Below are 14189 nucleotides of genomic sequence, written 5' to 3'. Positions count from 1 at the left end.
TTTATATGTGCATAAAACTTTGAATGAATTTGCAGTTATTTGTTTTAAATTTAGTAACTTCTATTCCTCTACTGCAGTATCCCAAACATCTAATGATTCCTCCAGAATGGAGTTTGCACAGGATGGATTCAGCACAGCTTTCACGTCATATGTAAATATGATTATTACATGATAAAAACATAATTACAAAAAGAATTGTAATGTTACATTTAGTCTAACGTATGTCACCCAAATCTAAATTCAGTTTGTTTTTTGTTTAGCAAAGTGTGTTGTTAAGTGCTGTAGGAGTTAAACAGTGGAAAGGTGGCTATGAAGAATATCGTTCAAATACTGGCTTTCAAGTAGGCAGTGAGCATGAAAGCTATCTAGGTGAGGCTATTCCAGACATGCACACATGCATACACACGCATATATACACACACACGCACACACACAGGGAAATTTGATGATTTTAATATTTTTTATAACCGGTTTAATATGTATGATTTTAGGCAGGCATGGGCTTAAAAATGTTGAGTCATTGCAAAGTTGTATAGATATTGATAAGGGTACGGTTATAAAACTTTTAAGGGGTATAAAAGAGAGGAAATGCACTGGACCAGATGTTATTGGGGGTCGTATTCTTAAGAACTGTGCAGAACAACTGGCTGATATTTTCTCTTTTATTTTTAATATGTCATTGTGTCTGAAGAAAGTTCCTAATCTGTGGAAAGACTCTTTTATAGTACCTGTACCGAAAAATAAGACTCCAAAATCTTTACATAAATAGAGGCCAGTAGCTTTTAATTATTTAATTATGAAAACATTTGAGAAGATTATAAAGAATGCTCTTATGACAATGGTGGAGGGTAATTTAGATCCATTACAATTTGCCTACAGGTCTAGTAGGGGTGTTGATGATGCCATAAACACATGACTAAATACGGTTTTAACACATCTTGATGGGGCGAAGACTTTTGTGCGCTTAGTTTTTATTGATTTTTCTTCAGCTTTTAATTGTATCCAGCCTCATATTTGAGCTGATAGATTAAAAAGGGCCCACGGTATTGATCTGGGGTTGATAGGATGGCTTATGGATTTTTTTTAACCGATAGACCCCAACGTGTGAAGGTAAATGGGGTGTTATCGGATGTTCTCCTTTCTTCTACTGGCTCACCACAGGGATGTGTACTTTCACCTTTGTTATTTATGTTGTACACTAACGAGTGCCAAACACATTTAGAAAGACGTCATATCATTAAGTTTGCTGATGATTGTGTGATTTGTGTCTTTACTAAATAATGATAAGCTTGTTTCTTCATGGGGACCTTGAAATGTTCCCACAAGGTCAAACATTTACTAGTATTCCTGTCTTTGTGGGGACATTTGGACCCCAAAATGTGATGATTATCAAGTACACACACACAGTCATAACAGTTACAACCACTACAATTACTAGTAATAGTGTGTAGCACCCATACTGATCATTATTTTTGTATAAAGTCTACTGGTTAAAAGTTTATAGTGACTTACTCATTCTTTATTAATATTTTATTCTACATTTGATAATAGAAGTAAATTGACGTTTGCAAATTCTAGACAAACATTTGTGTTATTTCATCATTCTGATCAAAGTTGAAGGAGTTCCAATCTATGGTGGGATGTAATTTGGATCTTTTTCTTCATAATTACCTCCAATTTATCATTTTTTATTCATGTTTTTGTTTCATAAATTAAGAGTTAAATTGTTACCAATTGAGGAAATTTTTTAAGTTGATCCAACTATTTACAGTGTGACAGGGGCTATAACAAGCCGAAGGATGTTTTGCTTATTTAGTATTTATTAGTAATTATTTTTCCTGTGCTCTTAATATTTTTATTATATGGTTATATTTATTTAATAAAAGCAGTTATGCACTCAAGGATCTGTTAAAGTATATTATTACACGGCTCTCTGGAATGCTTGATTCTGATTGGTCAGTTGAGACATTTGCAGGTTCGTTCTTTTCAAATAATAACCGCTCCAAAGTAATAACGCATAGCCGGTACTACATGTATGTTTAAAATCCCTCCGCGCCAATAAAGATTACCGTGACAAACACTGACAACCATAATTAACAATGGTGGTAGTATATCGTTTCGCGGAAAGATAAGAATGTTTATTTAAAACAAATATACCAATAAATTGTTTCAAATTCATATTCATGTCCAGTTTTTTACCTTATGTGGCAAGTAGCCGTGTAATAAGCGGGATAATGTAGAGGCAGCCTGTAGTTATCGCAAAATAAGCCCCTTCAGTGTGATACAAGACCCTCCGCTTCGCGTCGGGTCCTGATCACACTGTCGGGGCTTATTTCCCGATAACTACCGGCTGCCTCTACATTATCCCTTACTTGTAAACGTAGCCATACTGTGACTAAATGTATTCATAAGCCTCTTGTACTTTATTGCTTAAAGGTCCCGTTCTTCCTGTGTTTTTGAAGCTTTGAGTGTGTTTACAGTGCGCAATATAACAAGTGTAAAAAAACGCATTATGTTTCACAACATTTCTATAGCACTGTTTTCACTGTCCTAAAAATGGTCTGATGTCTTCCTTGTTCTATGAAGTCCCTCCTTCAGAAATAGTTTGTTTAGTGTGTTTTGATTCGATAGCAGTTTAGCTTGCTGTTAGCTTAGCTGGTGACTGACATATTCCTGTGGGCGGAGTTTAGTCAAAAACTGTTTTATTGACGTCATTAAAGCAGGAAGTAGAGGGCTGTAGACCAAACCAGCCGTTCGCTGTAGGCTTTGAAAGGGGACTTCTGTTAAAGAAAATATATCGCCTGGCAGTGAACTTTGAGCTTTATTATTTTGCAGCTATTATTTATGCTATAACAGCAACATTACACACTAACTAAAGTTTGAAAAATGGGATCAGTAAGAACGTGACCTTTAAATAAAAGATATCTTGAAAAAAGCTGACTTTTTTGTTCACATTTGTCTAAAGGTTATTCAATGGCTATAGCAACAGTGTCAGGAATCAACTACGCAATTCTGGGAGCCCCAAGACATGAGAATAAAGGACAAGTTGTTGTTTCTAACGTAAACAGCATTCAAAAAGACAAACTGACGCTGGATTCTCCAAAGGTTGTTCATCATACAGTATATGTGACACACGATAGATGTCAAAATCATACATACTGTAAAACACAATCAATTAATATAATTATCTCTCTATAACACAAAATACACTTGAGATAGCCTACTGCAGTGCTTTTCAATCCTGGTCATGGAACCACACTGCTCTTTTAAAAAAAATCACTTTTTTTCTGTTCTTAAATAAATAAAACGCAATATACTTCGTATACTGTGTTAGGCTTAGTTAGACTTCTATTGTTTACCTCATTTGAAAGTCACTTTGGATAAAAGCATCTGCTAAATGGCTAAATAAATGTAAATGTATGTCTTCCTTATTTAACACTGCTGATTCAAATCATCAGCTTATTAGTAGAGATCTCATTGAATTTAACTGAGTCTGTCAGATAAGAGAGACATACAAAATGTGCAGAGCAGTGGACCCCCAGGACCAGAATTAGGAACCTCAGTTATCCTCTTGGCAAGCTATAAAATTACGTAACGAATATTAATGGATTACAAAATCCTACAGATTTTTAATTAAATTCTCAAAAAAAAAAAAAAAATTCAAAATGTCCTTGTGCTTAGCCTCAGAATGGGTCATATTTTGGAGCTGAAGTGTGTGTGGTGGATTTGGACTCTGACAGAAATACAGATCTTTTGTTGGTATCGGCACCTACATACACAGAGGGTGACAGAGAAGGCAACGTGTTTGTATATTCTTATTCACATCGGGTAAGGCAATAAATATAAACAAAACTGTATTGTTTTTCTGTTAATATATTCTTTATATTTAATCTATACAGTTTCCAAATTGTTATTACATTTATGTTACTCTCTCACTGTTCTTGAAGCCACTCTTTACTTTTTCGGATACGGTGCTTGTGGGCATGGCAGGGCAGAGGGGGAGATTTGGCGCGGCGCTGGCCAGTCCAGCAGATCTGAATGGTGATGGTTTCAATGATGTAGTGATTGGAGCTCCTTTAGAAGATGATGGACAAGGCAGCATCTACATCTTTAATGGAAAGCCCAGAGGAATCATTTCAAAATACTCACAGGTGAGAGACTAAGAGAATTGGGCTGATGATGTAACAGTGTTGGGTTTTTTGTATCTCTCTGTTTACTCTAATAGGAATAAAATAAAAAAATCAAATAAACCCCCTCCAAATAAATATCACTTAATAATCATCTTAATAGCTTTTTATTTATTCACTATTAATGATTGAAAAAAATCACTATTAATGAATGAAAAATGACATTTTATGATAGCTTGGCATTATACAGTGCAAAGGATATCTGCCCTTGTAAGTTGACTTTAACAATTTACATCCTGGGTGTTTGTCTGTATTAGGCCTATTTGTAGTCATGTGTTTGTGAAGTGCTCGCTCTTATTTAATTGTAGAATATATTAATTTAAATTTTTTCCTCTGCTTACATACATAAAGTTACATAAAAATATGTTTGAAGAAAAAAAGGTATTCTGTTTGGTTTTATAAGCTAATTTGTATTATTTGGTTAACATGTTTATGTATGTGATTGAGAAGAGGGGGAAATAGAAATAGATCAAAATAGGAGATTATACTATACTATAGCCATACCATAAGCATATTCAACATGTATCTGCCTACCTGGTGCTGAGGACCAGGAACCTTGGTCTTTTGAAGGTGCAAATAACTGCATTACTAAAAAAGTATACTAAATACTAAATAAACTTAACTCTATGCAGTTGATTTCAGAATAAAAAGTTATGAACCAAATAATCATACAACTCCCTTGACTAATTCAAGGCATAAGATACATGCATATACAATAAATTATATCCAGATTGCATACTATAATGAGTGACAGGGCAATATAATGTACATACTTGTATCCTTTACACGTTTTTCGTCTCTATCCAGTTTTCCCAACTGGGCATCTGATGTCTAAGACCTTTCTAATCTGATATGTTTTTGGTGTTAATGTAGGCTAAACATTTACCCACGCGGGCGCGTCTTCTCGTGTGAGATGTGTTGACTTTAGTTAAACGATTAATACACGTCATGCAAAAAAAAACGGTAAAAACCCGACCGTGCATTCCGTATTGTTGTCACGGGTGCCCTTCACATGGGTGAACACTTGTTTAAAAACTGCTCGCGCTTTGTCAAAAACTCAATTTGGTCGGATTTTGCGCCAGCCCTTGCTGCAGTTTGAAGCCCTTAGTGCCCCCTGATTGCCCACTCGACCAATCCCGTCTATGGATAATTCGGCTCTGCTCAAATTTATAAAACATGCGCCGTTATATACATACTAGTGTTTCTTTCGTAATGACACAGCATTATACTCAAACAACAAGATACTTATTTACCGTTGCAAGACGTTCAGCTGCCTCTGACTGCTGTGGAACTTCAGCTCGCTGCACTCAGGGGGCGGAGTTAAGAGGTTTGACAGACAGTTTGAGCGGATCCAAAAATATTTAGTTTTTTAATAATTTTATTTGATAAATATATTTGTAAAACACACAGACAGATGTAAATGTTTAACAATAGCATTAATTTATATATTTAAAAAAATAATAAAACACCTCCAAAAAAGGGCACTTCGGAGTGTAAGGACAAAAAGGGCATGTGTTCTGCACAGGTTGAGCCCTATCTGTGCACGTGCCTGGTAGTTAACATAAAAAAAAGTCAGAATTAAGGCAGAATAAAGAAATGCTGATTGATGCATGTGGTTAAATTAGTAATAAAACATTTAAATCTTGTCCTCACAAAGAGAGTCAAGAAACAAGTCAAAATGATGTTTCGCTTAATAAAGTATAATCCACAAAAATGTAGCATTCAGTATATGCAGTGCGTAGGGGGGCGACTATCTCCATTGTTAAGACAAAAAAAAAATTGTGTCTGTTTGTAAATGGGAGTTTGAAATTTAGGAAACTGATAAATTGTTAACCGAATCTTCCACCACCAAGCACCAACTTATTGGGTTCTCTCATTCATCCTCTGACAAGACAAACCGCATGAATCAAAAAGCATTGATGTGAACAAATACAACCTTAGTGTAAAGTGTTACAATGATCTCCTTCAGATATCATTTAATGATTCATAACTCATGATTCTTCATTGCTTTTATTCTTCCTTTATTTCATTGTGTAATGACAGAGGATTAGTGGATCATCAGTTCGATTAGGTCTGAAGTTATTTGGGTTTTCACTAAGCCAGTCCTCTCTAGACCAGAGTGAAGACAACCTAGTTGACATTGCTGTTGGATCAATGGGAGCAGTGCATCTCCTCAGGTCAGTTTTTGCTCTTTGACAGAAAACTGAAAATAATGCATTACATGCAGATGCACACATTTAAGAACACATTCAGCCAACAAATGTGTGTATGTGTATGTGTGGTTTATATGAATGATTCAGGTCCAGACCCATCATGAGCTTGGAATCCGAAGTATCTTACAATCCATCCAATATCTCAACCAGTGACATTACAGATTGCACGAAGCCATTGAATAACACGCTGACATTGTGTCTCAAAATGAGTGGATATAAACATAACATAACAGGTATATAAAAACTAATAACATTTACTACAGTATAGTTTCTAGTTCTCTGAAAGTTATTTTGCTTTCACAGTTAGGAACACCTTATTTTTTTTTAGCTTTTAGTATTCTGTCTGATATTAAATGTGGTATGTCTAATATTTGGTTTTACTCACTGCTTTTTTCATTTGTGATAAAAATTGATTTTTTTTAGATTTGTTTGCAATTATTACATACAAAATAACGTTGGATGCCAAACGGCAGAAATATCGAGCATACTTCCCAAGCAAAAATCGCACCCTCATAGATGAGATGAACATTAAATGCAATGTGAAACAGTGCAACAGTTATTCTTTCGTTATAGAGGTAAGCTTCATGTGTTATGAACTCATTCTGTTTCCCTAGTCTTGTCTCTTATTTTGAAGTTGTGTTCTGTCTGCCATGTCTGTAGTCATTTGTAGTCATTTTGTTCATTGGTCCTTGTGTTGACTGTTATGAACTCATTCTGTTTCCCTAGTCTTGTCTCTTATTTTGAACTCTGTGCCCTGCCTGAGATTGCAAATTATGAACTCTCTGTCTGGGCCACAATGCCTATATTCAAAATAAGAGACTAGGGAAACAGAGTAAGTTCATAACATCATGTCACGGTAATAATTCTTGATTATGTGATAAGATGTTCATTGACGTTAGTGAGTGAAAGCAAAAACTTGGGACTAAGAAACAAGTACAAGTGAATTCCAAATGGCACTTTTGCACACTTGAAGGGTACTTCGAGAAAGGGATACTGCATAAACTGTCATTCCAGATAAAGAGTAAATGGTGTTGTTTTTAATGCTAAATTCGCCTGACGGCCAAACTATGAGACACGATTGAGCAAATCCCTTTAGAGGGTTTACACATCAAGGGCTTTGATTGTCGATGGTAATAGTGCATAGGGATGATCACTTTCGATTGTAATTCGCCCTACATGTGAATAACATTCCTTATTACTTCTTGTTTTAACACAGGGTTGTTCAGAAGATGCTCTGAATACACTGTCCAATCAGATAATTTTCACATTTGAAGGGCTTCCATCCACCAGTGGAGCTACAAAAGACTTAAAACCAGTACTTCTGCCTGAGATAAATAACACAGCAGATAGCAATGTAAGAGTTAAGATATTTTAAACAACTTAAACAACTGTTATTAATGACAGTTCCTTTAACATATCCTGCATTTGATTAGTTGCATTACAGTAGGTTCATTCCAAACATGGATTAAGAGTGAGGAGTACTGTAAGCCCCTGTACATACACCAAAATGTTTTTTTTTCCTGCAGCCAGTGTATGTTTTCAGTTGTTTTCAATGGAAGTGTCATACTTTTATAAAATGCCAGCAGCTGTTTGTGGTCTGCCTGGAGCAGCGGCGCTTGGCAATTTTTGCGAAATCAGCGCTTAAGCGCCTAGAGTTGAAAAATGTTCACCTTTTGGTGAAACGCTGAGCTTATCAATGTCACTTTTCACTCAGTCGTCCAATTACAGTGGAAGTGTCAAGAGGTGGCAGGAACAAACCCAAGCGCAGACAGAGATAGAGAAAACACTGAAGACTTTATTAGACGAAAACAAGAAAAACAAAACCCACGAGGGGGCAAAACAACATTACCAGATACTACAAAAACACGCCCAAGACTAGACAATAAACAATGAGCTTGACAAGAACTAGAACACTAAACAATTGACTTGACTTTACTTAACTAGATTGGATATCAGGACTGAACAGGAACAATAAAAAACAAGACCAGACAGAACAAAGAGCACAAGGACTTTAAATCGGGAATCTGATGAGGGGAACAGGTGATAATGATTAAACCATAAAGACAAACAAGGGAGAGGGGTAAAAGTGATGAGACAAGGAAAACATGTGGTCTAACTTCAAAACAGGATGACCACGTGTTCCCAAACAAAACATGGGTCTGTCATGACCCTGCCTCAAGACTAGATAAAAACAAGGACAAGAGGGTAGAATCATGACAGAACCCCCCCTTAAGGAGAACACTAGACACAGGACATGACAGACTGAATACTAGACATACACCAGGTGAACATGACAAACAAGAACAATGGCAGACAGGGAATAATTGCAAATGGGTTGGGGTTGTACACTTTAAATAACTATCATTAGGAGTGTGAGGTGGGGGGAATGACAAAGTTCACAGGGGGTGGTCAAGGCTGGGTGGGGAGTGAGTCCTCGTTCCCCGGGGTGAAGCAGAGGGCTAGGCGCGATGAATCCGGGCAGGCTTGGCAGGGTTAGTAAAGGGAATAACAAAGGGAGGCAAGACATATGGGAACAAAGCAGGATTTAAGGGTTGAGGTGAGATTAGAAGTGGGACAGACATGTGTGAGGGTGATCCAGGTTGGCTTGGGATAGGGGATGACTTCACTGATGGCATGGACCCTGAGGGTGATGGGGGTGTTGATGGGACAGGGGAGACTGACGCTGACAGAGATGCCGGGAGAGGGGGCATTGCAACTGGCTGTGGAGCTGAGACAGGGCTGCTGCAGGTGGCTGTGAAGCTGAGACAAGGGGTGTTGCAGCTGGCGGCGATGACAGGCCAAGGAACAAGACAGAGTCTGGGGGTGCGTTCCAGTCCAGTTTTAGACACGCACTCGTGAACTTCCCTAAACACTTCCCCTCGAGGGAATCCCTGTCGCCATTTTGAAGTGCGTTCCACTTTGTCAAGTGGACGAGGGAGGTTTGTATGGACAGACCCTCGCTCCCTCGATTTTGACAGAGGGAGCGAGTCTACTTCATATGTACACTTCAGGCAGCTCCATATCCCACAATGCAACACGATTGTAACGTCACTTCAGCAACTCGCGCTTTGCACATGGAGGGGGCGGTCTCCACCTTCCATGAGATCAAGGGCTTAGGGCGATCCATTTGAACCCACTTCAAGTGTTCTAGCAGTAGTGGGCACTCGTACAACGTAAGCAATGACGTACATCCGAGTGAATGAGACTGAGGGAAGTTAGCGAGGGAAGGTCATAAAAAAACGAACTGGAACGCAGGGTGGGTATAGACAGGAATGCTGGGGCTGCGCAGGTTCCGGCTGTGGTTATAACTGTGCAGGCTGTGGCTGCTGCGGTGGCTGCGCAGACGGCACAGGCTTCATCGACTGCACTGACTGCAAGACAGAGGCCAGAGAGGTAGCAGCAGGCAGCATTGCTGAGGCAGGGGGTTCTGACAATGGTTGTGACGCCGATGTTCCCCTCCTCCTCTTCTTCTTCCGAGGGCGTGGTGCAGAGAGTGAAGTTGTTGCTTGTGGGCACTGTGGTGGGAGCGACAGGCTCCGTGGAGGATAATTCAGATGCCGACTTCCATGAAATCCTCCTCTCGCGTTTCCCTCGGAGGTCAGGAGGCTGGACAGAGTCCTCGGGGACCAACGTGGTGAAAGCCGCGTCCTCCAGCATCAACACTAACACAAAGCAACCCTCCGGGATCGAGTGCATTGGGACTGTGGGTGCGGCCTTGGCTGAAACCCTGGGCTCAGGCTAGTTACTGATGTAACGCACCATGTCCTCAAAGCCAGGGGTCTCAGCTTTCTCAGCTCGCTGGGTTTGAGAGGCTCTTTGAGGCAACAGTTAAAAATTGTATTTAGCTCAGCTTCCTTGAAGCTTGAGCCCCTCGCTGTCTGCATGAAATCAAACGGGAAACTCCTGACATTGGCCTCCTTCTGGTGGAGACCAAATAAAAGGTGAGCTTGGCAAGTTCAGCTGGGTCCATTCTGTCTGCTGGGTTCTTTGATGCTGGTATCATTCTGTCAGGAGGTGGCAGGAACGAAACCAAGCACAGACAGAGATAGAAAAAACACTGAAGACTTTATTAGACGAAAACAAGAAAAACAAAACCCACAAGGGGGCAAAACAACATTAACCAGATAATACAAAAACACTAACAAGACTAGACTAATGAACTTGACAAGAACTAGAACACTAAACAATTGACTTGACCAGGGGCGGATTTAGTGATTTGGGGGCCCAAGGCAAATCCATGTATTTGGGCCCCAACCTATGCCCCCTTTACATAAGCACACGCACATATATATATACATATACAAATACACACAGACATACATATCTCTATCTCTCTTAGACAAAGCCGTTTGTCTAAGCAGTTTATGCAATGTTAATTTGGGTGCAGTAAGTGGCAACTGTGTGCAGGATTGTAGGATATCAAAGGCATTTAAGAGGATACATTTATTCTGCTTTCAAAAATCTGATAAATAAAATCAGATAAAGGTATTTGAAAAGGCCAGAAGTGAAGCAAACACTGAATTCAGATGCTTTAATGCCTTACTGCCTTAGAATCCCTTCTTCAAAGACAACATTGCCAGCTTTCAGACATCTTGTCTGACACCACATGAAATATAAGGAAAAAAATAATTACACACAGACTTCTTCAAAATAAAAAACATGTTGCCACATATGTTATTTCTGTTAGAAAAAAAGTATTTATAGATAATATATGTTATGAAAGAAGGGTTTATGTATGTTGATTATAATGATTTAGGTTATAACCATTTCATTGAGGACTCATCAAGTCTTTTACTTGTTTAGATTATTACCCAAGTGGAGGTGTATGAGAAGGAAAACCTCACTAAAAAGGTCACAGGAGGGGTCATGGGAGGGTCACAGGAGGACTAAGCTACTTGGCCTCATCACATTGGCTCTCTAAAAGTATGTATAGAACCTGTTGATTAAAAGAATACTTTTTTTGAAGAAATAATTCTTAATAATTCTTTTATTCATTCACCCTTACTGTGCGTTCACACCAGACGCGGTAGAGGCAAAAACTCGCTATTCACACATAGTTGGACTCTTGAACATTTACCCCTGATTTCCACTGCACCAGTCTGCGGCACGTTACGGCTCTGAAGAAGCAACTGGAACTGACCCCGTTCATTCTAGTCAACGCTTGTGTTTACACCAGATGCGCCGCGGCACGTTTCAAAATCATACCAGCAGCTGCTTTCCGCCCCACCTCGCTAAAGATAGGTGCCTAGTCTATTTTTGATTTGTGCCTCGTCGAAGCCGTTCCGTAAATACAAAAAAAGTAAAATATCCTGTCAATTTTCAAAATAAACACCCCGTGCATACTCCCATAATTTACATAATCTTGTTCACATGCACTGTATTTGAAATATACATAATTGAGTTTGTATTTTAGATGAATATGCACAGCTAAATACTTTAATATTTGTCCTTCCTAACTGAATTTTTAAGTGTATTCACTTTTTTGACAACAGTAAAACAAAATAGGACATTGCAAAAAACTTAACAATATACAGAATTGATCCTAACAAACATTACCATTTAGCCAACTTATGCATGTTAGAAATCCGAAAATCAAAAAAAGCAACGTCTGACAGGAAAATCACGTGATCACGCGCTCCAATTGCTGCGTATCTGATCCACTTCTTGTGGCGCGTAAAAGACAAAACAAAGCCACCTCAGAGACGTAACACACAGCAAATGCTTGCAGTGTATTTCAGGGGGTTGAGTTTACTCGCTTTATTCATGCGTGATAGCCGCATATGAAATTCTAGTCATTCGAGACATTCACGCAGAAATTTGCGTCCTGGGAGGGGTTTCTGCAACTGTAATCATGTCACAAATAAAGCAAGCTCCTGACTGGTTAACGCAGGGAGATTATCCTCCAAAGTTCAGATTTTTCAACTGCCGCATTTCCTGCCGCAACGCTTAATTCTGTGCGTTTAACGCCATTTGTGCCGCAGGATGCCTATTTGTGCATTTGCATTGACATAACATGTAAATCACTCGCGCTTGCCGCCTCTTCCGCGTCTGGGTTGAATGCACAGTCATGCCATCCCATTTGACTTATCAGCTGGACATATGTTGTCGCTTTGTGTTCTTACATGGGACTAAGAATGCTCAAGTCAAATATGGCAGCTTAACTAATTCTGTGACAACTTGTCATATAATATTTAGTCACACATACATTGTGCCATTGATTATTTTTATGATGGATGTGTGTGCTTTTTAAAGCTGCAATATGTGTCTCCCACTGACAAAGAAAGGATATCAAGAGACAGCCATTTTTTAAATAGTGTATCATTGTTTTGATTTAGCTGAAGTAATACATTTAGTAATACATTTGGGATGGCATAAGGGTAAGGAAATTATTTTTCTTTTTTTTTTTGAACTATTCCTTTATGTTCAATGTTTGCATAGTGTGTCTACATCATGTATTTACATTGTGTCTTAAGTGTTCAATGTTTACATCATGTTTATATTCTTGTTATATATTTGTTCTCCCTGTGCAAGGCTGGGTTCTTTAAAAGCCAATACCAGCTGAAGGCAACATATGGAGGTGCAGGAGGCGAGGCAGCACATGAATGTGCAATTGACCTCCTACAAAAATATATACAATAAGTTATCATTTATATGATGAGGTGATCCTAACATAAATAATATTTTGTAAACAATGCCTAGTATGCTGGAATGCATAGTATTGCTTGTTTTGTGTGTGATATACTTATATCTAACCACTAAGGCTGATTTAGGAATCTTGTGCAAGGATTTGTAAAATACCTTAATACAAGTATTGTAGTGCTAGCTAGTCTAGTGGTGTTTTTTTTTTTTTGATGATTACCCGCTTGTTTTGCTTTGAATGTAGTTTTAATAATATTGCACACAATGTTCATTATTATTATTAAAAATCCACTGATTAAAACTGGTTTACTGGTTTCCATTCTTAATTGTCCAATATTCTATTGTGTAGTTGGCATGCAAGCAGCTTAATTGTCTTTTTAATTGCAGTTATGTATACAATCATCTGCATGGTGTGACTGAAATTTAGATTTTCTCTATTTTGAAGCTCTATTAAGTATGTTTGTCAACCTTTATGTACATTTTATGTACTTTATGCAACAGTTACTGTACAAATAATTGTCACATCATTAGTAAACAGGTCTTAAAATATGTCTTGATTTATGATCACATAAGAAATCTAAACCTCCATAAATATTGGAACAGAAGCACGTTTTGTGTTATTTTAGCTGTTTACCCAAATTTCTTCCCGTTAGAGACATAGTGAATACAGGCTTAACCCCGGTTTACCACTAAATTCCTCAACAGCTGTACACAATTAGCTTGCATGTTAAATATCACATTTTTATGAAAATTTCACATAAATTATGATTTAAATTTGATTTAAATTGTTTTTAGATATTAATCTAGATGTTATGTGTTGAATTTGGCCATCTGCTGGTTAGGAAAAAAAACGTAAAAGAATTACAGTTTAAGAAATAAATCATTTTTACCAGCAGAGGCCCATAAAGACCCATTCATTTCACTTGATGTGGCCAACTGCTCAAATTACTAGTTTAGTGATACATTTTGTGAATTTATGTTTATATAAACATAAGAAAGGACATAAAAAATAAATATTATTTCAAAAAGTAGAATTTTGTAGTTTTTGATGCATTTTAAAATGTCTGTTTTTACAAAATGCCACAGAAATTTGATTGAGCATGTCTTTGCATTTGTGCTCTAGTACCAGGCCTTCTTTTCTGTGTTGAAA

The 14189-nt window shown here is 37.9% G+C and overlaps 1 protein-coding gene across 1 annotated transcript in view; it reads left to right on the top strand.

Moving 5' to 3' along the window:
* Positions 1-13343, top strand: part of LOC135767162 (integrin alpha-M-like) — a 37590-nt gene extending 24247 nt beyond the window's left edge. Inside the window, exons 10-20 of the mRNA XM_065276816.1 lie at positions 78-151; positions 261-369; positions 2966-3105; positions 3682-3828; positions 3948-4151; positions 6231-6364; positions 6488-6633; positions 6824-6975; positions 7617-7754; positions 11204-11323; positions 12932-13343. Of these exons, the coding sequence (XP_065132888.1) occupies positions 78-151; positions 261-369; positions 2966-3105; positions 3682-3828; positions 3948-4151; positions 6231-6364; positions 6488-6633; positions 6824-6975; positions 7617-7754; positions 11204-11290 (1331 nt within the window). The 3' untranslated portion in view covers positions 11291-11323; positions 12932-13343. The remainder of the gene's footprint in view (positions 1-77; positions 152-260; positions 370-2965; positions 3106-3681; positions 3829-3947; positions 4152-6230; positions 6365-6487; positions 6634-6823; positions 6976-7616; positions 7755-11203; positions 11324-12931) is intronic.
* The last annotated feature ends 846 nt before the right edge of the window (positions 13344-14189 follow it).

The sequence above is a fragment of the Paramisgurnus dabryanus genome, chromosome 6, assembly GCF_030506205.2.
Source record: "Paramisgurnus dabryanus chromosome 6, PD_genome_1.1, whole genome shotgun sequence".
Taxonomy (NCBI): Eukaryota; Metazoa; Chordata; class Actinopteri; order Cypriniformes; family Cobitidae; genus Paramisgurnus; species Paramisgurnus dabryanus.
The sequence above is the reverse complement of the archived record's forward strand: the minus strand, read 5'-3'. Positions and strand labels throughout refer to the sequence as shown.